The following is a 24490-nucleotide window of genomic DNA, read 5'->3' as shown; positions in this document are numbered from 1 at the left end:
TGTACCTACATCATTTACACACACAGAGAGGCAGGTAGTACTAGCTGTACCTATATCATTTACAGAGAGAGGCAGGCAGTACTATATGTACCTACATCATTTACACAGAGATGGGAAGGCAGTACTATCTGTGCCTACATCATTTACAGAGAGGGGCAGTATTATCCGTACCTACATCATTTACACAAAAGACAGAAGGCAGTACTATCTGTACCTACATCATTTACAGAGAGAGACAGGGAGGCAGTACTATCTGTACCTACATCATTTACAGAGAGAGACAGGGAGGCAGTACTATCTGTACCTACATCATTTACAGAGAGAGACAGGGAGGCAGTACTATCTGTACCTACATCATTTACAAAGAGAGACAGGGAGGCAGTACTATCTGTACCTACATCATTTAGAAAGAGAGACAGGGAGGCAATACTATCTGTACCTACATCATTTACAAAGAGAGGCAGGGAGGCAATACTATCTGTACCTGCATGGTTTACAGGAAGATACAGGGAGGCAGTACTATCTGTACCTACATCATTTACAGGAAGATACAGGGAGGCAGTACTATCTGTGCCTGCATGGTTTACAGGAAGAGACTGGGAAACAATCTTACTTGTACATGCATCGCTTGCAGAAGGATACCTGCCTTGTGGTACTAAAAGCTATTTACAGCCTCTGCATTATGTTAGATGTGACGCTTTGCCGTTCTACTGAAGGTTCAGCGATTAAATCTGATTGTTCCACCTCCTAATGATCTTGTACTTACCTGGCCGTCCGGTCTCCTTCCCATCCATGGAAGACACATGGGGGTCTGTAGGGCCTCGGGGCAGTGCTATATACACAGAATGAATGAGATTTCCTTACGATTCTTAGTGAAAATGCAACAAATTCCATTTTACAGCCACATTAGGAGAATTTCCTCACTTTAGCGCGTGTCAGGAAGTAATATTTCCCATCCTGGCACTGTTCCGAACTCGCAGCACCATTTCGCTCAAGTGTTGTTATAGCGTGGTTTTTAGGATTTTGCTTCCTTAAATCTGAAAAATATCGCATATCCATTAAATAAGTCACTGGATTTTCATTGTTCGTTCACATTAGCGTATCTGCTCTATTTCTCCATGAGCCCTGTACTTTTCTATGGGCAGCGCATGCATCATTGTCCATAGGCGATGCATTGCGTATGAGCAGCGAGGTATTCGCAACCCCACTATAAAACAGAGTGGGGAATCTTTTAACACCTTCCCTCCCATGAGCGGGGTACTTCCCGCAAAATGACGTACCCTTTCGTCATAGGAATAGCGCTAGATCATGACAGATCTCCCACTATCCGGCAGCAGCAGCCGGCTGTCACTGATAGCTGGCCCACCGCTGCAACAGCGGGGGTGCATCGGAGATGTGCCCTCCGCTGTTAACCCCTTCCCTGCCGCGATCTAAGTAGATTGCGGCAGGGAAAGGATTCACCATCCCAGAGAGAAGTCCTGCAATGCCTTATCGTAGTGGTCATCGGTGCTGTGCTGTAAAGTCCCCCAGAGGGACACAGATGGTGGAAAAAGAAGGGCAAAATAATGTATAAAAAATAAAACTGTAAAAAAAAAAAAAAAAGATTTTTTAATACTTTCCCCCCCCCCGCCATATTAGCATAAAATGTAAAAAAAAAACCACGTTTGGTATCGCCGTGTCCATAACGACACGTACAATAAATTGAACAGGCTTTTTATCCTGCACAGCAAAAAGCGTTGAAAAAAAACACAAAAACCGAGGCAAAATGCTAATTTTTAGCATTTTGCCTCCCAAAAAACGCAAGAAAAGTGATTTTTTTTAAAACGTATGGACCCCAAAATAGTACGAATAAGAACTGCAGATCGTCTCGCAAAAAATAAGCCCTCCTACAGCTCCGTACAGAGAAAATTAAAAAAGTTATAGGACTTTGAATGCAGCGATATAGAATTTTTTTTTTTCCAAAAAAAGGTTCTTATTGCAGAAAAGTGGAAAAACCTAAAAAAAATCTAAGAATTTCTGTATCGTTGTAATCGTACCGGCCCGCACAAAAAATGTATTGCGTCATTTTATGCTGCATAATTAACATAATTATCTTCCTGCTATCATTAAAAAAAAAGTTTTACGATATAGTCAATATACCCAAAAATGACGCCGATAAAAACAACAGTTCGTCACGCAAAAATCAGGCCCTTATACGGCCGCGTCGGCGGGAAAGTAAAGTTATGGCTTTTGAAATATGGAAATTAAAATCTACCAAAAATCATTTTTGGTTCTCAACGCCGAAATAGGCCGTGTCCTTAAGGGGTTAAAATAAGACAGTCGCACCGTGCATGACCGTGTGCGTGCGGCCGCGCATACGCAGGACACTTACTGCCCTACGTGGCAGGAGCCAGCATTAAACGGACCGGTTAAACGCTGTGCGACCACCGCAGCTTCTTACGCATACGGTCGTGTGAATGAGCCCTAATGGTCGGGGAGGATTTTATGATTTTTTTTTTTTTTCTAATACGGATCGTGACATCAAAGACTGACCAGGTGCTTAATACTGTGTGATAAAAATATGAAATATTTTTGGGGGATTTCCTAATTTTTGATATCACAATCTATGTAAAGAAAAATAATCCTGCAGTTCTCACTCTGGCCACCGAGCCTCACAATATAATTTGCTGCTCCCTGTCCTGCATAGATGACTTCTCGGCCGTCATATCAGAATCACAGACAACGTTAGAATGACCTCAAAGTAGAGGTAACACAAGATCCACCATTAGGTGATGGTCACAGCTCACCTCCTCTCCCTCCCTGTGGATGCCTACTGCACTCTCCAACAGAAGTCAGTAGGCCACAGTATGTCTGGATGACGTGGGCACAATTCCTGTCTTCCCTGCCGAACCTTAGACGGTGTAGCAGCCCTGCTATTTCATTCTATCGGCTCCACTCGCCTTTTTCCAAAGGCCACATGGTGAATCAATTATGGTCAGTGACCAACCATGCAGCATTTGGGGGAAAATGTCCTTTTTCAAAAAATTTTTATGTGCATCCTTTTCATCACGGTTCATCGTAGTACGGGTGTTCGCAGTTTTTGGGTTGACATATGCAATCTTTACGAATAAGTTGGAAACTGACGAGTGCAAGGAAGAGCAGAATGCGTCTTCTCTGAGGAGGGTCGTGTGACTCGGGTCTCGCCAGTCTCTGTAATCATATGGAAAGGTCCAATAATTATATTACACTTTTGCCTTTTTTTCCAGTAATTTTAAGCAAAAAATGTAACTTCTTTTTCCCCCCACAATACAGGAGGTGGCAGTGAAGGAGCAGCTGTCAGGAAAAGGAAAGCTGAGTAGGAAAAGTTTAAGTTCCCCCAACGTCCACAGGGTAAGTTTATACCTCTGTGTCTGATGTGGTTTAGCCTGTTTACGTACTGCTCTGTGTAGCACTATGCTGTATTAGGCCCCCTGTCCACGGCTGTGACTCAGTATCACTAGCGTCACGGGGGAGCAGGGGGAAGAAATGACAGGTCTCCGCGGTGAGCCTATCTTTTGTTTACTTGGCCGCAGTGGTCATGTGGTTGTTTTGGGCATGGGGGCCCAAAACTATATAGAAAAATTTAAGTTTTACAACCCCTTTAAAAGAATACTGTAGTCAGTTTATACATTGAACTTCTTAATGAAACTGTATGCGGTGAGCTCCCCCTAGTGGTGGCTATAGGCAGCCAAAATTATATCATGTGATTCTGCCTGTGCAGGAATTTTAGAGTGTTCTGTTAGGTAAAAATATAGCCCTGCCCATTATATAGGTGGTCAACATTATTGGTATATGACATGGACAGGATTACGGGGACCTTCTCTAATACTTGGTTGCACAAGCTTTGGAAACGGTGACCGCTTCTAAACCTCTTTTAGCCATCAGTGAGCTTCTTGCCCCGTCTGCTGGGAGTTTCTTCCACTGAATCTTCGCAGGCTCCTTTTCCAAAACACTTTCCCTAAAAAATTAAAATAAATTAAGTTCCAATGTGATTAAGATCCGGACTCATTGCTGCTAGTTGTCCATTTTGTACCCTTCCTAACCATCTTAGTGTACTTTTGGATGTGTGACTTGTAGTCCATTTCGTTGGACTCAATCCTAGTTTTCTTACACTTGGGCACCCATAAATAACAACACCATGAAAGACATTATACAGCAGTACTGAGCAGTATAGATGTGATAGATTGTAGCAGCTGTAAACACGTATTGTTAGACTTGCACAGATGACGCTGCAGCTATCTGCTTCTCTCTCCCTCCTCCTTCTTTCCTCCCCTCTCCATAGACTTCTATGGGAAGAATGGGTCATCAACCTCTTCCACTTCCTGCAATCCGTCTTGGTGTCTCTGTTACTAGAAACAGACTTCACATGACAACAGGCAGTGGACAGGAAATTAGAAGGAAGGGAGACTCCTAGTGACCAACACTTTAGAGGGATTTTTCAGCACACAAACATCATTTTAGGTAAATAATGTAATTTGCACTTGTACTGCTTATCCCATTGGCTGTCACATAAGCACAAGTCTGTTGAAAAATCATTGACCATTTAACACTTAACCTTCCGTCTTGTAGCCACCACTAGGGGGAGTTCAGGAGCTTACTTTATGCGGTTATACATAAAACTCGATACAGCAAACTCCTGGTCTCCCCCTAGTGGTGGCTGCAGGTGGGCATAATGTTTTAGATCTACAGTACCAGTCAAAAGTTTGGCCACATCTTTTATTATTCCATGTTTTTTTTGTTTTCTACATTAGATTCATATTGAAGACATGACGACTATGAGGGGAAACCTGTTGTATCAAGTAGTAAGCGAAAGGGTTAAACAAACCAGAATGTCTTATACTTTAGTCTCTTCACTGCAGCCCACTTTGATGACCACTTTGCTCACTCTTGGCATTCTCTGTCGGCTTCAAGAAGTCGTCACCTGGAATGGTTTTCACTTAGTAGGAATGCCTCGTCAAGAGTTAACCCTTTGCAATCCAATTTTGGATTCCGGGTTTTCTAGGGGGCTTTCTCTTTCTACCATTATACAATGGCGCCATCTGCTGGCTAGACCAGTACTGCGCCATGGGACATGCTGGAGAGGCCCCCGACAACAGAACGGCCAGTAATCTACAATAAGAATACCCTAACGGACGTCTTCAGACATCGGAGCTGTATATCCTTCAATCAATGTCTTTAGACGTCAGAGAGTGGATTGGAAAGGGTTAATTGGTGGAGTTTCAAGGCTCACTTAAGCAGCATGGCTACCACAGCAGCCGCACGCCATCCCAAGGACAGGACAAGGACCCCAAAGACACTTCCTGCCTCTGTAAGGGCTATATGAGCGATGAGGAGAGGGATGGAGTGCAGTGCCAGGGGACATGGTGCCCACAACCACCCAACCTAAACCCAACCGAGAAGGTTAGGGATGAGTTGGACTACAGAACGAAGAACGTGCGGCCAACAAGTGTTCATCACCTCTAGGAACTCCTTCAAGACTGCTGGAAAACCATTCCAGATGACAACCTCAAGAAGCCGATAGAGAATGCCATCCGTGTGCAAAGCTGACGGCAAAGGAGGCTGTAAGATCTAAACCTTCTGGCTTGTTTACGACTTAATTCCATTCGTTCCTCATAGTTTTCATGTCTTCCATATGAATCCATAATATATAGAAAAAAACACGGAATGGAAAGCTGTGTCCAAACTTTTGACTGGTGCTGTATGTCTATATGGGAGGTTTGGAGATCTGTATCAGAGAAGGCATTCTCCACCCGCTACAAAGCTGTAATGAAGGTAATCCGTATTGTACGCTGGCCCTTACATTGTATCTTCTCTGCCGCAGTTATCGGGGAGCCGCGGGGAGCTGGGAGCGCCGCACAACCTGGTGGGTAACAGAGTAAGTCCGTCCTGCAGATTGGTTACATTGTGTTCTGCATTAATGTCTCACTTCTGCTGTCCTGAGACTCTGCGTCTTCACATGAATATTGCAGCGGCGCGGGCGCGGCGCGGGGGTTATTATTGATACCATTACAGGAAAGGAGACATTTTTCTCTGATGAAATAATTTATCACTTCAGGGGAGATGACAGATAGTCAATCAGCGAGATCTGCTTCCAGCCGGCTGGGGTAGCGGCATTACCAGGGAGAGAGGGCAAAATGAGATCCTAATCCTATCATGGTGTTAGGAAACTACAACTCCCAGCATGCCCTGACTGCTCCTTTATGATGGGAGGGCGCCGAACCTTGCTCTTATACATCTCTGACATTACAGATGTGGCAAAGTTGAACTTGAGACTTAGTTCCTGTCCCATGACTTTTGTCTTAAACTAATATCATGTAGGATCCCTCTAGCCCAGCGAAGTACAGCAACTCAAAGGGGGATAGATTTCACAAGTGACATCGGGGGGGATATTGAGCCGACTGTATGGCCACCCACAGCTCCATGGTGTTTGTGGGTGCAGCATCTCGTGGGTGAATGGACCGCTCCATCACACCCCATAAATGCTCAGTTGGGCTCATGTCGGGTGAAGGTGCAGGTGTGGGAGGAACCTGAAGTCCGTGAAGGGCTGCAAGTGGTCACATGTAGCCGGAACCGCTCAGTTTTGTGTTTAAGACCAGTGGACACAACCCATGCCATGAGAACACCCCGCACCAGTATGGGGCCACCACCAACCTGCACAATGCCTTGTAGACAACTGAGGTCCGTGGCTTCATGGGGTCTGCACCACACACAAGCCCTACCATCAGCCCAAAACAATTGGTACCATTAGGCTATGCCACACATTGTGCCAGTGCTCTACAGTTCAGTTAACAACCTCATAAAGCCCAGGTGAGGCGCTGTGCCTGGTGTTTGGGTGGTAAGAGACATCCGGTGGGTCTTCTGCTCCTACATACCATGGAAGCTGAAGAACGCTGCGCTGACCTGCAGGATATACATGGGGGGCTCCTGCACCGATTGTGGATGTGATTTCTGCCGGAGTTGCTTGTCTGTTCGCACAGACATTTCTATTCAGATGCTGCCGGTTGTGATCATTTAGCACCCGTGGTCGGTCACTACGTGCCCACTGTGGGTGGTAATGCCCTCTGTGACGTTACCCGGTACACGTGACACTGCGGATCGAGGAACGATAAATACCGCACAACTGTGGAAATGGAACGTCTCATCCGTCTGACAACCACTATAACTCCTCGCTCCATCTATGATACATACTACTGTCCCAGGACACTTAGTACCTCAGTCTGTTCAAAGCTGTGTTCCTTCACTTAGCCACTAGGTGGCGCGGTATCTGTTTCCCTTTAGAAAAGCTTCTCCAAGAAAAAGCTGCATACCTTAAAAGGGTTTTCTGGGAGTTGGATATTGATGAGTTCTCCTCAGGACGGGTCATCAATATCTAATCAGTGGGGGTTTGCCGCCTTGAACACCCGTCAATCAGCTGTTTGAAGAGGCTGTGGTCCTCGGGCGAGTATTGAGGCTACTTCCCCGCACACCAGGCACATTGCATTCACTTTAATGGGTCTGAACTGCGGAAAAGGCCATGCTATGAATGTGATGTCACATGCCTGAGAAGAGGCCGTAGCGCTCACCCGCGGCCCCCTTAGAGCTGACCCGCAGGGTCCCCGAGCAGCAGACCTATAGGTCATCATTAGACGTGGAATCCGCAGCAGCTGAGCTACCGATTTAATTTAAATGAGAATTTGCGCCATAATCTATATGGTGCCTTAGAAAGAGTGATGTCACTTCTTGACACGGATACTTAGGGTTGGGTTACATAAAACCCTAAAAGCAGCACTTCGAATTCTGTGACGCTTTTGATATGTGGTGATGGTGGCGCTATTCCTCTGTTCGTACAGCGCTTGTAGGTGGCGCTAGTCATCGGAATTTAAGTCTCCCCAAGGTACGACCTGCATGGCATTTGTATGTATGTTGTGGGCATGACATAGGGAAACAGAGGAGGGCGCAAGTTGGATTTATGAACGGGACCATATGAAAATGGCAGATGCTACAATGCCTGAACAGCGCCACCTGTTGGAGGGCAGCTTCCCTGTAAGCCAATGTCTGGCCTTGCGTTATACAGCCTGGAAGTCTCCCTATGCCTACTTGATACTCTCCACAAGGAGAAACCATTCCCCTCCCGACTAAGGGTACCACAGAAGTAAAAGATGACTGCGGCTCGTGTCGGCCTTCGTATAGGGATGTGGATGTGTCGGCCTGTTGCCTATGATAGTACCGACATACCCGGCAAAGGGCATCTGGCAGGAACCAACTTCTTTGATTCGCGGCACAGTTTCTCTGTCCAACTTCCTATCTGCAAAAATCAGCTGAATATAAACAGATTCTGTTAAATGTTTCTGTTCACACTTGTGATTTTTTTTTCTTTCCTTTCTTTCTTTTTTAAATCAGACAAACAGTCCGAGGGAAAAAAAAAAACAATCGCAGCTTGGCCTATTTTGTTGAGATGAGCGAACCTACTCGGTCACGCACCTTTTTCGCCCGAGTACCGCGATTTTCGAGTACTTCCATACTCGGGCGAAAAGATTCGGGGGGCGCCGTGGGTGAGTGGGGGGTTGCAGCAGGGAGAGGGAGAGAGAGAGGGCTTCCCCCATGTTCCCCGTTGCTACCCCCGTGCCGCAACTCCTCCCCGGCGCCCCCCGAATCTTTTTTCTCCCGAGTACTGAAGTACTCGAAAATCGCGGTGCCGAATTCAATAAAAATTGCAACATGTCCAATAGGCTACTTTTGTATAAAAGTCGCACCAAATGAGAAGTCAATGAGTGTGTAAAAAAAAATAATGCATAATGCTAGTGCAATCCATTTTTAGTGTATGTAACCATGGGGACCATAAACAAAAAGGACCATAACGAACCAGGAAGTGCAGCGCCTGTACATTTTTACCTTTTTATGCTTTTTTTACATGCCTAAAAGATCGATGCAAATTGCACATTAAAATTTCAAAAATGTATGAAAATTGCATAAATATTACAAATCGGACCAATTCCTCAGAACAGAAAGGCTCGTTCACATGAACATATGCTTATTCAGACTGAAACCCCTCTTTTTGCTCACATGTGCTGCATATTTATGTGTGAGCATTGTGTTTGAGTGCGAATTCGCATGTTTCACTGTATTTGCGCAGACCTATTCGCCTCAGTGGCCTATTTATCAGTGCATAATATGCACCAAAATACGGCATGCTGTAATTCTATTCTTTTTTTTTTCACGCCACTGAAAAGAAAAAACCTGCACACTTGAATTAACCTTATTACACGTGTAAATGTATGTGCGTTAAGGCCCATTTAGGCTAAACGATTATTGCTCAAAATTTGCTCCAAAGCCATCTTTTGAGCGATAACCATTGCATCTAAATGCGATGCCATCATGCACTTATCATGCACTTTTCGTTCATCACTGATTTTTAGCTAGCTAAAAGTCAGCGATGAGCCTTCTCAGTGCCCAATGCTGAGTTCTCAGCGGGATACCAGCTGAAAGCTCCGAGAACAAAACAGTTATTTGCATATACAAAAGAGCTGCTGTTCTCGGGATGGTCAGTGGTGTCCCGCTCAGCCTGCATTTAGCTAATTAGTTACTTAAACGTTCATTGAATGGTAGAGTTGAAAAGGGGCCTCCAGGGTCATCGGGTCCAACCGCCTGCTCACTGCAGGATTTACTAAATCATCCCAGACAGATATTTGTCCAGCCTTTGTTTGACTACCATTAAAGGAGAACTCACCACTTCCCATTGTAACCTGTTCCACTCATTGATCCCCCTCACGGTCTAATATCTAATCTGTGTCTCCTCCCTTTCAGTTTCATCCCATTGCTTCTAGTCTTTCCTTGTGCAGATGAGAATAGGGCTGATCCCTCTGCAGTGTGACAGCCCTTCAGATATTTGTAGACCGCTATTAAGTTTCCTCTCAGCCTTCTTTCTTGCAAGCTAAACATTCCCAGATCCTTTAACCGTTCCTCATAGGACATGATTTGCAGCCCGCTCACCATCTTGGTAACTCTTCTCTAAACTTGCTCCAGTTTGTCTATGTCTTTTTTTAAAGCGGGGTGCCCAGAACTGGACACAGTATTCCAGATAAGGTCTGACTAAGGAAGAGTAGAGGGGGATAATGACCTCACGTGATCTAGACTCTATGCTTCTCTTATTACATCCCAGAATTGTGTTTGCCTTTTTGGCTGCTGCATCACATTGTTGACTCATGTTCAGTCTATGATCTATTAGTATACCCAAGTCTTTTTCACATGTGCAGCTGCCTAGCCCAATTCCTCCCATTCTATATGTGCTTTCTTCATTTTTCTTTGCCGCCCACTGTGCAAGCTTTTCTAGATCTTTTTGAATACTTTCTCTCTCTCTCTTTCCTAGTGTTAGCTATCCCTCCTAGCTTTGTTTCCCATCAATTCCCTCCTAGCTTTGTGTCATTTATAAAAATGTTGACCAACACTGGGCCTAGGACAGAGTCTTGTGGTACTCCACTTGATACATTCTTCCACTTGGATGTGCAGCCATTTATGACCACTCTTTGAGTACGATCACTCAGCCAGTTGTGAATCCACCTTACAGTTGCCTTGTCAATCCCAGATTTGGTCATTTCTTCAATAAGTATGGTATGAGATACTTTGTCAAATGCTTTACTAAAGTCAAGATATACTATATCCACTGCATTTCCCTGATCAACCCAGTCAGTGATACTGTCATAGTAGGAAATTAGATTAGTCTGGCATGCCTTGTTTGTTACAATCTTATGCTGGCTCTGGTTAATTACTCCATTCTCACCCAAGTACATGCATACATGCTGTTTTAATAATTTTTTCAAAGATCTTTCCCGGTATTAAAGTCAGGCCCACAGGCCTGTAGTTTCCTGGATCCACCGGTTTCCCTTTTTTGAAGATGGGAACATTTGCCCTTTTCCAATCTTCTGGGAGTTATACAAAGATGATCGCTCAAACCCGTCACTCAGACTGTCGTTTGAGTGATTTTTGAGCGATCATCTTTCAGTGTAAATGGGGCTTTATACACTGTGTATTTACACCCATGTGAATGAGCTCTAATGGCTGATAACTGAGAGCAATCAGTGATGCCGATTTATCTCTGTGCAAACAGAGGATGGGACCTACTCAAATCCAACAGGGACTTGCTGACTGTTTGATCTCATCCAGTTTATGGCTTCCGGCCGTAGTAGATACGCTTTATTTCCGGTTTCCATGGGATACGACATCTTCTTTTTTTCTGTACATTTTCTGCAGTCTTTCTCCTCCACAGTAAATAAGGAGTGATCACCTCAAGAAACGGCGCAACAGGACGGCGGAGGTAATGACACGACGCGGGAGATCGCGGTTACATTGTCTGTCTTCCTCACAATTGATGATCCTCAGCTCGATACTTTGTTGCGTTTGGCGCTCTTCCCCCTCATCCTCCTCATTACCAGTATTTCTCCTCTCAGACCTTTTGTAAGACTTGCAGGAACATTCTGCTCAGGAGAACGCCGATTCCACATCCCAGGGGGGGCTTCTAAATGGAATTTACTGCATAAATTTTATTATGACAGTAAACCGTCCTGTCCTCTAACAAGAGGCGGGGGAGGGGAGGGGGGCGACTTCAGTCAGAAGCACGTTCTCTCCATTCTAAACTGGCAATTTATCCGATCGTTGGGAGCGATTAGGTTTGTTTAGCGCAGCTGATCTGTGCTGGAAGCCGTGGGAGTCGCCGTCTCTCCGAGCAGAGCTGAGCCATTCTTGCCATTAGGACCTCTGTGCTCCTATTAAGTGGCGCAGTAAAAGGGAGATCTGCTGTCATGGAGCTCGTCTGATTGTTACCTGTTCCGAAAATGGACTTTTCCAGTAATGTTCTTCAAAAGTTTACTTAAAAAGTTATCTCCCTGGTGACCCTTCGTTCTGTATTATCAGCAGTTTATCACCTATCTGCTCCTTCTAGTGAAATGCATGGAAGTCCTAAAAGGAACAGTTTGCTTTGCTACTATAACACTTAGAGGGGTTTGTGGGCTGTCATGTGATCCCATGTCCAGGAGGGCCCTCTACTTTGGTGCATGTTCGTTGGAGCATCAGCGGGGCTCGGCTTTTCTTAACTGTGCAGCGCCTGTTGCTTCGAACGATTCCTGACATCCTCCTCTGACCCCTTTCAATGATGAGTTGTTTCTGTCCACAGGATCCCCTTTCGCTGGATGCTTTACCTCCATCACACCATTCTCTGTATACTCTTCATTACATGAGAAAACCTCACAAAGTTGGTAGTGAAATCCTGGCTCTACTTAGTCTAGCGCCAATGACCCGGCCTCGTTGGAAGTCACTCCAATCGTTGGATTTTGCCAGCAAATGTGGATTCACACTGAAACTGATCCACGGAAACCTCGTCACGTGATTTTATGCTGCACTCCGGGGTCACAGGGAGAATTACCATACAGGGAAGCTCCAGTTGGGAAAGGGGGCCTAATAAAAAGGGGTGTGCCAGTGTATATACAAGAGTGAATGATGCATGGCAAAGAAGAAGAAAGTCAGAAAACACCCGTATGTACATATGTGGGTGACCAGTTCACCCAAAATGTTTCTTCATAGTCTCCAATATGGCTGTCACTGGTTGCAGCTTTCCAATCAGATGAACAGCTCTGGAGTACAAACTGCTCCTTTACACATAGTGTAAAAACTCATAAGGCGTCTAGCAGCGATCGCACATAATTTAACATGTACCGAATATAAATTAAGACGTTGGGAAAAGATGGAAGGCAGTTTGGCTGCTGGATCGCACTGCACGGGGTTTCTTTATAGTCTAACCATAGGGACACATAGACTGCAGCATGTAAAGGGTTAACACAGCAGAGATCGGAGTTTTTCTCTGATCTCTGCTGTAAGAGCTAGTACCTAGCTGTCCTCTGACAGCCAAGCAGCAAGCTCTCCCTGCCACAGAGACCATCGGCTTGCTTCTGACAAGCCGATGGTCTCTATGGCAACCTGTAAACAAAGCAGGAGATTGCCGGCACATCGGCAATATCTTCTGCTGGTTTTGTAAAGTCCTGCACTGCTCTATGTGGGTCTGTGCAGGTAGAGCACACTGTCACAGCTTGTGGCATTGTGCTCTGCAGCTCCCATAGTGATACATAGCCCGGAAATGTTCCGGGCTATGTTGCTATGAGCAGTGGAGCTCGTCCCGGAAAATTTCCGGGCGTGCCACTCAAGGGGTTAAAGCAGCAAAAAGTTGGTTGAAAAACTTTGTATACACTTTGTCCTCCATGTAGTTGTGGGGATAATCCAAGTCTGCAGCTCCAGCTCGAGAGGGGTTCAGACCCTCCAGGGGTAGCCTCTTGCTCTTGTTGTGCTGACAGAAGTGCTGGACACACATAGAAGGGGATGAGATTGGATTTTGCTCACATCCTTCAGACTGTGTTGGGCCGCCTTAGGCCTCAATGACTGTAGTGACCCCCCCCCTAAGTGCTTTACACCAAATAGATGATGGGGCAGGGGGGGATATGGGTGTGTTGGGTACAGTGTTTCAGTTTGTCCAAAAGATGTTCGATGGGATTGAGATCCAGACTTTGGGCCGGTCAGTAAAGCCTGCAGACGTTCTGCTCCTCACACCAAGCCTCAACCCTGCGTGCTGTATGACATGGAGTTCGTTCATGTTGGTAGAGGCACAGAGCTGTACCAAGGTATTGCCGCAGGATAGGTAATGCCACATTATCCAGAATGTCTCTATACTGATAGGCGTTGAGGGTGGACTTCACCAATGGCCGTAGTCCTTGCCACCCACACACCATAACAGAACCTCCTCCAACCTCACTGTTAAGATGATGCAGTCACGTAGGAACTGCTTTCCAGGAAACTGTCACACCCAAATGCTGCCATCCGATCTGGAGATGGTGTCCTGTGATTCATCTGTCCACAACACTTGCTTCCAGTCACTTGCAGTCCGATGCTTTAAGCCCCATTGCAGGCGTCGCTGTGCATTCACAGCCATTTCCTACAGAGGGTTCCGATGCTAATTGATGTCCCAACGGCCTTTGAGAACTCCAGAGAGTGTTTCGCCAGACAATGTGTGTGATGTCTTCACAGCTCATACAAGGCTTTGTTGTCCTTGTTCTATCAGTTTACGAGGTCTCCCTGAACGTGGCAGCACCGCACACACCGGATGGGCTCAATCTCCCAATAACATGGCCAACAGTGGACCTTGGAAGGTCCAAAAGTGCTGCGATGTCCCGTACTGATTGGTTGCTCAGGTGACATCCTTCCACCCGACCCGTTGTCAGCACTACACCTGGTGACATCCCCCCTCCAAACCCTATTATCAGCTCTACACCTGGTGACATTCCACCACCAGACCGCGTTGTCAGCTCTACACCTGGTGACATTCCACCACCAGACCCTGTTGTCAGCTCTACACCTGGTGACATTCCACCACCAGACCCCGTTGTCAGCTCTACACCTGGTGACATTCCACCAGCAGACCCCATTGTCAGATCTACACCTGGTGACATCCCACCACCAGACCCCGTTGTCAGCTCTACACCTGGTGACATCCCACCACCAGACCCCGTTGTCAGCTCTACACCTGGTGACATTCCACCAGCAGACCCCGTTGTCAGCTCTACACCTGGTGACATTCCACCAGCAGACCCCGTTGTCGGCTCTACACCTGGTGACATTCCACCAGCAGACCCCGTTGTCGGCTCTACACCTGGTGACATTCCACCAGCAGACCCCGTTGTCGGCTCTACACCTGGTGACATTCCACCAGCAGACCCCGTTGTCGGCTCTACACCTGGTGACATTCCACCAGCAGACCCCGTTGTCGGCTCTACACCTGGTGACATTTCACCAGCAGACCCCGTTGTCGGCTCTACACCTGGTGACATTTCACCAGCAGACCCCGTTGTCGGCTCTACACCTGGTACATGACAAGGAGGGTTTATGGTGCCATGACCAATAGAAGATCTTCTCTGTATCCCTATGTTATATCCGTATCTGCTAGTATATAATGCTCATGCTCCTCTCATTTTGTCATAGGGTCGATGGGAGAGCCAACAAGACGTGTCACAATCCTCCACCCTCCCCAATCGCAGTGGCACCTCACCCCAACCTGCCACAGCTGCAGGATTAGGGCATAACCAGTCTGCAGACCCAGGTAAGTGTAAGAGCTGATCACATGACCTCCATCTTGTCACCTCACAGGGTAGCAAAATATAGGAAATATATCCAAACCTTGACTTTCATTCCAATTCAAGTGAATGTATATGAAGTTTGGAACCAGACACATCCCATGGACAGATGTGGTTTCTGGAAGTACAGCAGATTCTTTATTTATAGTTCTGAACAACTTTGTAGGGGCATAATGATTTTGTGTAGTGTTCAGTGGGAACTAAATAAATAAATAAATCTTGGTATTTGTATAGCGCCAACTTATTCCGCAGCGCTTTCAGGTAATTATTACTTATAATAATTACCCACCAAGTTGGGTTCTCATTTTACCGACCTCGGAAGGATGAAAAGCTGAGTCAACTTTGATCCGGCTACCTGAATCATGCGGGGATCGAACTTGCAACCCTCAGGTCGTAGGCGAGAGCTTACCCTCTGCGCCACACGAGGCTCAATGTATAAATCTGTATGCAATGAGCCCCCCCTAGTGGTGGCTGTATAAATCTGCATACAATGAGCTACCTCTAGTGGTGGCTGTATAAATCTGTATGCAATGAGCTCTCTCTAGTGGTGGCTGTATAAAGTTGCATACAGGGTGCTCCCCCTAGGGGTGGCTGTAGGCAGAAGAATATTTTATCCTGTACCTCCATGGCCCTGGGAAGGGAAGCAGGAGAATTGGAACTCTATCAGAATCACAGCGGCCAACATTTATAAAGCATTCTACCTATTCAAAATAAATATTAAATGTCCATTTTCCTGCCCCAAACCAGCTTCATTAACCCTTGTATTATGCCGAACCACCAGGAATATTGGGTATGAACCAGGGTTACCAGTTGTCAGTAAATTCCTGGTCAGCCCATATGTTAGGGGCTGGGGACTTGTATTGTGGGAACCAACACACTGGGAAACCCCTCTAGAAAATCACATTTGCTCTCTATAATGCATTGCACTCTGGTAAGCAGAAACCCGCTGGATCCGGAGGATTGCCTTAGACATATATATATAGACTAGCTGATATACCCGGCTTCGCCCGAGTTAATTTGGTACTGGTATTTATCTGGTGGTCACACAGAAATCTTATAAAGTCGTGGTTACTTTAGAGATACTGAGGAAAAACATATGTTCACCATTTTGCATAGTTCTCTGCGTTACCCAGGAAACACCACGGGAGGTAACCATGCGACGTTTCCTTTATGTAAAATGACATCAGGAAGTGAGAGAATTAGATTTCATACGTAAAATGTGGACGCTAATTCTTTTGTGCTTAGAATTGAATAATCGAGTTGGGACCCATTAGCTTTTCCTATTTATGACCTAATCAATGCCCGTGCCAAATTTCACATTTCTATGACACCGGAAAGTGAGAAAATTATATTCCTATTTATGACATAATCAATGCTCTGCCAAATTTCCTGTTTCTATGACACTGGAAAGTGAGAAAAATACATTCCGTATGTAAAATTTGGACGCTAATTCTTTTGCGCATAGAATTGAATAATGGAGTTGGGACCCATTAGACTTTCCTATGTATGATATAATCAATGCTCGTGCCAAATTTCGAGTTTCTATGACACCGGGAAGTGAGAGAATTAGATTCCGTACGTAAAATTTGGACGCTAATTCTTTTGCGCATAGAATTGAATAATCGAGTTGGGACCCATTAGCTTTTCCTATTTATGACATATTCAATGCCCGTGCCAAATTTTAAGTTTCTATGACATTGGGAAGTGAGAGATTTAGATTACGTACGTAAAATTTCGACGCCAATTCTTTTGTGCTAGAATTGAATAATCGAGTTGGGACCCAATTACTTTTCCTATTTTGGAGATAATCTATGCGTGTGCCAAAATTCATGTTTCTACGACATCGGGAAGTTGGAGAACTTTTGGCCAGTCAGTCAGTCAGTCAGGGCTTTCGTCTTTATATATATATATATAGATGTATGTATGTATATATAATATAGGCATGCGGAAATGTAGCAAACGGTAACTTGACACTCTCCTCATTAAATGCTTAGTGTCAGCAGACCTTTACCTGGATTTTCTGTGGCTTTTGTTCTTACGTTTGCTGCAGCATTGTGTTTAATGCATTAAGTTATACATTAGTAGATATAATATGTATGTAATGTTGGGACGTTTACATTTATCTCGGCAGGTCACGATACGTCGGTGTCCTCCTACCTAAACCCCGTGAAGTCCTTAGTGCCTCAGATGCCCAAACTCCTTAAATCTCTTCTTCCGCAGCGGGATGAGAAGAGCAGACAGCCGGGATCCTTAGTTGTTCCTCAGGTAATTGTGGCATCAATCTGGGGTAGTCACCTTGTCTGTGCGTCGTCCTTTACACAGCAGATACAATCCGGGATCTGCTTGTACTTTGTATTCTTTACACTGTGTGACGGCAGAGAAGCCGATGTTCCCCTATAAATTATATTTGCATCTTTAGAAGCAAAGTCGAATTTATGAACATTAATTCTTACCGGCTGGTTACCTGCCAAATGGGAGACGGGACTCGGATCCTCCTTGTTACATCTCGGAGAGGCTGAGAATACCTTATACTACTTCTACTGTGGAATATCTGGAACGGTTACATCCTGTCTCCGAATACAATGTTATGGGCTTCTAATATATGTAATATACGGGTAAGCCTGTCTCCCAACCACTCTTGGTGCAGAGTTAGTAGGTAACATAAAGGGGTTGTGTCAGAATTAAGTTGTTTCCGAGAGGAGGGGGTCTGACTGCTGGGACCCCCATAAATCCCAAACATAAGAGTCCCAAAGCTATCTGCATAAATGCAGCCATCGTTGAGCATGCACACCACTGCATTCATTTCAGTGGGCTGCTGGAAATGGCAAAACTCAAGCATCCAACTATCCCTGGCAGTACCATTGAAATGAATGGAATGGCGAAGTGTGTGCGCGATTGCTGCTCAATTCATGCAGGGACCTTCAGTATCATTGGGTTCCCTGCAGTTAGACCACCACCGATTTGAAAGTTATTCCCTATTTTATAGATAGGGGTTAAAGGGAGTGTCTACTTAGAAACTATTCTCAGGATAGTTCATCAATTGAAGATTGATTGGCTTCTGCCACCTAGGACCTCCACTGATCAGCTCTTCGCTGGGCCTGTGCGCTTGTGCGCTAGCTAATTTCTACAGGAAGCAGACAGCTCTGTTCCCACTGCAGTGGCCAGGCTTGTTATTGCAGGCTAGGATCCCTTCGAAAAGAATGGAAACTTGTAATACCAAGCCTGGCCACTGCAGTCTGAACAGGGCTTTTTGCTTGCTGCAGAAATTGGCTAAGTGTACGAGTGCATTAGCCTAGAGAACAGCTTATTGGTGGGGGGCCCTGGTGAAAGACCTCTGCCAACCTACTATTGATGACCTATCCTGACAATAGGCTTTCGGTATTTGACAACTAGATAACCTCTTCAACCTTTAATCCTGGCACAACCCCTTTAAAGGGACAGTCTTCTGATAATTTTTAGTGTCTTTCCTTAGATTTCAGTCTTCAGAATTGAAATAATTTCTGTTCTTTTATTTAAATATTGTAGCTATCTATTTTTTTATTTAGTACAGCTTCCCTGGAGGCGGCCATATTGGAGGCGGCCATATTGGAGGCACACACTTGCTTCGTGTATTGTCTGTGTAGCTGAGTGTGTCATTTCATGGCAGTTGCAGTGAATGGGAGATAAATGACAGAGAGATATCATAGGTTATCACAGCCTCCAGCCGCATACAGAATCTTATCTGTGTTAAGGGCCGTTTACATGGGGAGATTGTCATGCAAAAGTCGTTAAAACGAATGAATTTGCGCGATAATCGTCGCATCTAAATGCACATCCATCATGCACTATTCATTTCCAGTTTGCTGGTCGCTCACTTTCAATCAGCATGAAAGTGATCGCTGACTTCTTGCTGAGTGTAAACGTTCCCCTTTTCACATAGAATGTGAAGCGCTGAGCGGGAAGCCAGTGAGGATTTGCCCGTCTAAACACTCTGTGCAGGCGCTAGCAACCTAGCGGTGACGCCAGCACTCCTGCAGTCGTTCAGACGACTTTCGTTCAGTCTAACTGGGACAGTTAGTATCATTGCCTTATCTAGGCGGCCACATTACAATAGAGCTGTCTTTAACTTTCTTACCCTCCAATGATTCTACACATTCTGCCCCAGTCTACATGGCAAAGCTTGAAAAGTGGTTTGTGGAAAACCAGGAATATCAGCTCATTGTCTGTTCACTAGTAGCCAGTGTAAAAAAAAAAGTAGCAGATTTTAAGAAAAAAGGAACCAAAATTGTTTAAAAATGTGTATAAGTTAACCTGCCTCATGATTAACCCCCTTAAAGGGAACCTTTCACATTGGGTTCATGCTACCTAAACCACAGGCTGCATGAACCTGGGACAGATATACACGCTGCCCCTGTATATGTGGTGGACTGAAATGTTTCAGACTAAACACACTTTAAATTTTAACTTGGAACAAAGCTCCGAGTCAGAGGCGGGCCGCATGGGCCTTTCCCTCCCACATCATGTAGACCGACACGTCCATTAGATTTCACTCCCAGTCCTCTGAATTTGTCAAGTGGGTGGTCTCTGAGGGTCAGTGCATGAGATCAGAATTGATTGCCAGTGAGTAGTAGCAACCACCTACTTAACAGATTAAGGCATCGGGAGCCGAGTCTAACCGGACTCTGTATGGGGACGCAAAGGGGGATAGAAGGAAAGAAACTGTGGTAGGGTCAATGGAGCCGCGGCTATAAAGCTGTGAAGCCGGCCTGCTGACCAGAGGACACGTCACCCCTTTTCTATTTTGACCCTAAAGCTGGTTGCTTTTATCTATATTTTGACTCAGGAGGGGGTGAAAACAAGTCTGTGTCGTATAGAGAGGCAGTCTGCTGTGCAGCATCTTCTCAAACGGTTGTCTCCTAGTGGGACGATGACTGATTACTAGGCTACCTCAATGTCATAGACTTTGTGAGACACGGAGATTGAGATGTATCGCCAGTCATTTTGTGTATTTCAGTCATCTTCTGTAGCGGAGCTAATTAGAAAACTTTTAATTATCTCCTATCTCATCACGGGTATTAAACTGCAAAAGGAACCATTCTAGAACAAACAGGATAAAATGCTTACCAATGTGCAACTTTTTGAAGCTGAATTTTTTAAATTTCATATTTTAGTGTTTGGCCTCTTTTTGGATGGGGTGTTGGGGAGGCGTGTGGGGACAAACAGAGGATAGCAGACATTTTAGAGTTAAATCGGTTGTAAATCACTCACTTCCAAAAATAGTTTGGCCCATTTAGCATCTTATCAGAAATCTAGGTTGTCTTGGTGATGTGGGACCAACTTTGGACGGGCCCGAGGGGTGGGGGGAAGGGACGTGACCTGTATCCCTAATATTGCATCGCTGCGGGATCAAAGATCCCAAACCATTTTTACAGCATTACGTTTCTGGAACCGGTTAAATAGAACAGGAAAAAATATTCCTTACTTGTAGTTAAAGAAGGAAGAGAAAAAAAATCTGGAGCGAAAGATCAGGGCGGCGGGAGCCCTTAAGAAATCTCTTCTCACTTTATTACTTGAGTTGTTAATGTCATTGGCCCCGGGGGCGCGATGTAGCTCATTGCGGTGTAAGCACATTTGGTAATTATAACATTTCCATAATGTTGGCCTTGTGTCTACTTAAAGTATAATGTGTGGTCTGTGCGGGGTCACCGGCTCCAAAGTGTTCACTTTTAATAAAATCTGGCCCCTAATTAGAGATGATTGCTTTAGAAGGTGAGACTCTAAATCTACGAGATGTCTCAGCCGCAGCTCTGGACTCGTAAGCGGGTCATGTCCATATATATATGTGTTTAATTGTCCAGTGACAGGTGAGCTGTAGAAGTGACTTATGTGCTCTGGGCCGGGGTGGAGGCTCATTCCGGAATCGGCAATGACAGCGTTCCTTTATCTTCTTTCTTTCTTTTTTTTTTTTTTTCCGGAAGAAAAAAAATCTTAATTAAAGTTAACGATCCTTTGTTTAGAAATGGGAAGTTTCAGATTTCCAGGCTTGAGACTTGCACCACCTGACTATGACTTTTTGTTCTACACTTTTTAATTTTTTGGAATTCTCCACTTTGGACAATCCCTACATGTTATAATAGTCTTTTGTTTCCCTACTGGGACTCCTTCACCCCTAGTGATCAGCTGTAATTTGTGTGGAGAGCTTGGCAGTAAGTGTTCAATATCCCTACAGCTCCTCCACAGGGCAAATGAGGCATTACACAGTGTCTATTAATATCAATGCATTTGCTATGTAATACAGGACAGGTCCTCCAGAGCGAAGAACGCTCTTTGTAACGGCTTTAAGGGGTTCCCATAGTTGTGAATTACTTCCTCATACATGACTTTAATCTGAAATGCATTTACACTTGAAAGAATTAGTAAGTGAACCCTTTGGAATTCCACATTGGTTTCTAATAAAATGAGGCCTGATTCTTAGTAAACATCCCTCTTACTGAGCACATTCAATAATCGCCCACAGTGCATGGAGATAAAGTAAGTGAACCTCTGTGTTATGACCCTATTTACACGGGACAATTATTGTTTAGAATTGTTCAAATTCCCGCAGGAATTTGAAGAATCATTTTTGCGTGTAAATGCGCACAGCGACTGAGCGACAGTTCAGACACTCAGTCTAAACAGCAGTCGGTCACTTCTGAACGACTGTTTACTGTGAATGGAGGCAGTAGGGAGAGATCACACACCCCCAACCGTCCTGCCTCAATGCCAACAGCTGTTTCAGCGATGACTGCGATACTCACTGCTGTGTAACCGGAGCGAGCTTCACTGCAACGAGCTGTTGGGCATCATTTGCCCGGCAGCTTGTCCTGTGTGAATAAGTCCTTAGGTTGGTGACAGATGAGGAATCAATGATGCTTTCAGATTGGGTCAGTCTACCCTTGCTCAGGCAGGGACACTTGTCTGTTTTAGGGATGCATAAATGGATCCAAAATACGCCCATAGGTTAGTGGCTGTGATGACGTCTCCAAGAACTACTCAGCAAAAAGTGAATAAACTAAGGAGATAAGATGGAAGGCACAGGTTTCACGGGTGCTTTCCCCATTAAATAAAGGCACACAAAGCCTGGTTACTAACTGATTGGTTCATCTCAAAAAAGATTGGTACGTGTGAGGCTTGTGAGTATTATTGACAACGAACCATCAAAGGGTATAACACACTACTATAACTGTATTATCCATAATATCGCGTTGATCTCTCAGGAGCAGCTAGCTTTTTCCATAGACCTGCCCTTAGACTCAGGCCTCTTGTGCCTAATAGAGATTTCAGCCCTGCCTCTCTAATGGCTTCATCTCTGACACAAGGACAACATTTGCTGTCTAAGTAGTGGCTGGTAACAGATTTGTGGTAAAGTTTGTCCTTTTTTTTGTTGTTGCTCACCAAAATCGGTGAGAAGTGGCCGTGGTCTTCAAGGAGCTGTATTTTAGGTCACATTTATTAAGAAAAATAGGTGAAAATGTTCCAAAATCTTTGATTCTTGGACTACCAAAGTATAAAATGTGCTAAAATTTATTAGGAGACCTGTGTCTGTTAATGAATTTTACGCAAATCACTCCAACCAATTCCTTTATGTAGACTGGTGTAAGATGCGCCAGTCCTAGTAGATGTGGGCCATTAAGCCATGCCTATTGTGCATCTGTGGGATGTGGCATCGCTTGGCACTACTCCATCTAATCTAAGACCTAGGGCCATCAGAAACAAAATGTTTTAGCTCTGTCTTAAGCCTTCTCCCTGAAAACCCCTTTAAATGCCAACTTGAGCTCTGCTCCATCTGTATAGCAGTTGTCTTTGAGGCATCCAGACATGTTTCACGCCGTTAAGCTCTGCTTCCTCAGACCCGGCCTCCATCCGTATCTTGCTGTCTGCTGGAGATCTCCGAGGACCCGGGACCCGCTGCCAAAGTCATTGTTTATCTAATAAAGTCTTAACATGCGATTATCCATTAGCGGGGTCACTTCAGGCCGAGGAGAGGGAACCACTAGTTCAGCCATGACGGATGATTCTCCGCAGGACTACAAGGCTCATCCTCCCGCTTCTTTCTGCCTCCTTTGTTATCACAGCAGATCAGCCATTATTAAGTTAATAAGCAGGGAGGTGCCAAGACTTCTGCAGGCTCCTGGTTCAGTCCACCCTGTGATTTAGGGCGCTGAGCGCAGACAGATTGCTGTCTTGCACTTTTCTTTCATATTAAGGTTATTTCATATTTTGACAATGATGTGATTTGTGCAGTAAGGAATTAATGACTCGTGAAAGTAAATGACACCACTGTCATCCATCTCCCGCTGCCAGGGTCCTATCTCACTCACATATATTAAAGTGACAGGCGCTTTCATGAGGTGAAGGATTAACCCCACATTTGTACAACTTGCAATGTCAGGTGCTTTTTATTGATTCTTCCCGACAACCAGGTTGAAAAGTGACTTTACGTTTTACCTTTTAATCAGTCTAGAGTTGTTGGTTCTGTTCTCCTTGTTCGCTCTTTGGGTCTTCGGACTTTCTCTCCCACCCTGCAATTACTTCTGATTTTTCAGCAATGGTTGGAAACCTGACCTAGAAAAACTAAAAAAAAAAACTTTTTAAAGATCTAAGATTAAAAAAAATAAAATAAATAAAAAGCATCTAGTGATCCCCGTAGTGCCATCAATAGGTAGCCATCCAAGTCAATGTGTTTCAAGACCTTCGAGACATAGAAGTGGCTTTTTTGTATAACTTCTCCCAAGGAGCATTGCTCTAAGACGGCTTCATCTCCACAAGGAGAATCGGTAACGTCAAAGAGACCCAAGCTGCCCATTCTTCTTCAAAAGCTTTTTTACAGACAACTATTCTTCTCAACTTCCTTAGACATCTGAGAGCCCTTTAGGCCCAGTGTCCACCGGCGGATCTGATTTGTGAAAGATCCGTAAATCAAACCCATCCATAGAGATACATGGATGTCCGCAAGTGAAATAAATCATGCAGATTTGATTTGCGGACCTCGTTGGTCTGGAGAAAAAAATCGCAGCAAGTTCCATTTCGCTGCGGATCCCACACGAACGGCTTCCACAGCCTGTCCATGATTGAATTGCAGACAAGCAGGTCGTGACGATCCCCGGCCCACTCTGCCTCCAGTCACTGTGCAATGATCGGTCCTGCGAAAACCACAGGAGCAATCATCGCAGAGACTGATGGCGGGCACTGAAGTGCCCAACAGTCATCCCCTATAAAAGGGGCTTTGCGCAATCCGTAAATATATGCATTTATAAAGGGGAGAAGCGACAAAATTACGGTCAGACTTCTTCGGAGCTAGTTCATCT

At 45.0% G+C, this 24490-nt stretch overlaps 1 protein-coding gene across 2 annotated transcripts in view; it reads left to right on the top strand.

Annotated features, from left to right (window-relative positions):
- KIF13B (kinesin family member 13B) overlaps window positions 1–24490 on the top strand; it is a 206348-nt gene that overhangs the window by 162861 nt on the left and 18997 nt on the right. The window contains exons 34-37 of one of the 2 annotated variants that reach the window (XM_066594892.1): window positions 3292–3369; window positions 5840–5881; window positions 15013–15130; window positions 17296–17429. In XM_066594892.1, coding sequence (XP_066450989.1) covers window positions 3292–3369; window positions 5840–5881; window positions 15013–15130; window positions 17296–17429 — 372 coding nt within the window. Of the gene's footprint in view, window positions 1–3291; window positions 3370–5839; window positions 5894–15012; window positions 15131–17295; window positions 17430–24490 lie in introns of both variants that reach the window. The other variant, XM_066594888.1, reaches the window with a different exon arrangement.

Source organism: Eleutherodactylus coqui, chromosome 1 (genome assembly GCF_035609145.1).
Source record: "Eleutherodactylus coqui strain aEleCoq1 chromosome 1, aEleCoq1.hap1, whole genome shotgun sequence".
NCBI lineage: Eukaryota > Metazoa > Chordata > Amphibia > Anura > Eleutherodactylidae > Eleutherodactylus > Eleutherodactylus coqui.
The sequence above is the reverse complement of the archived record's forward strand: the minus strand, read 5'-3'. Positions and strand labels throughout refer to the sequence as shown.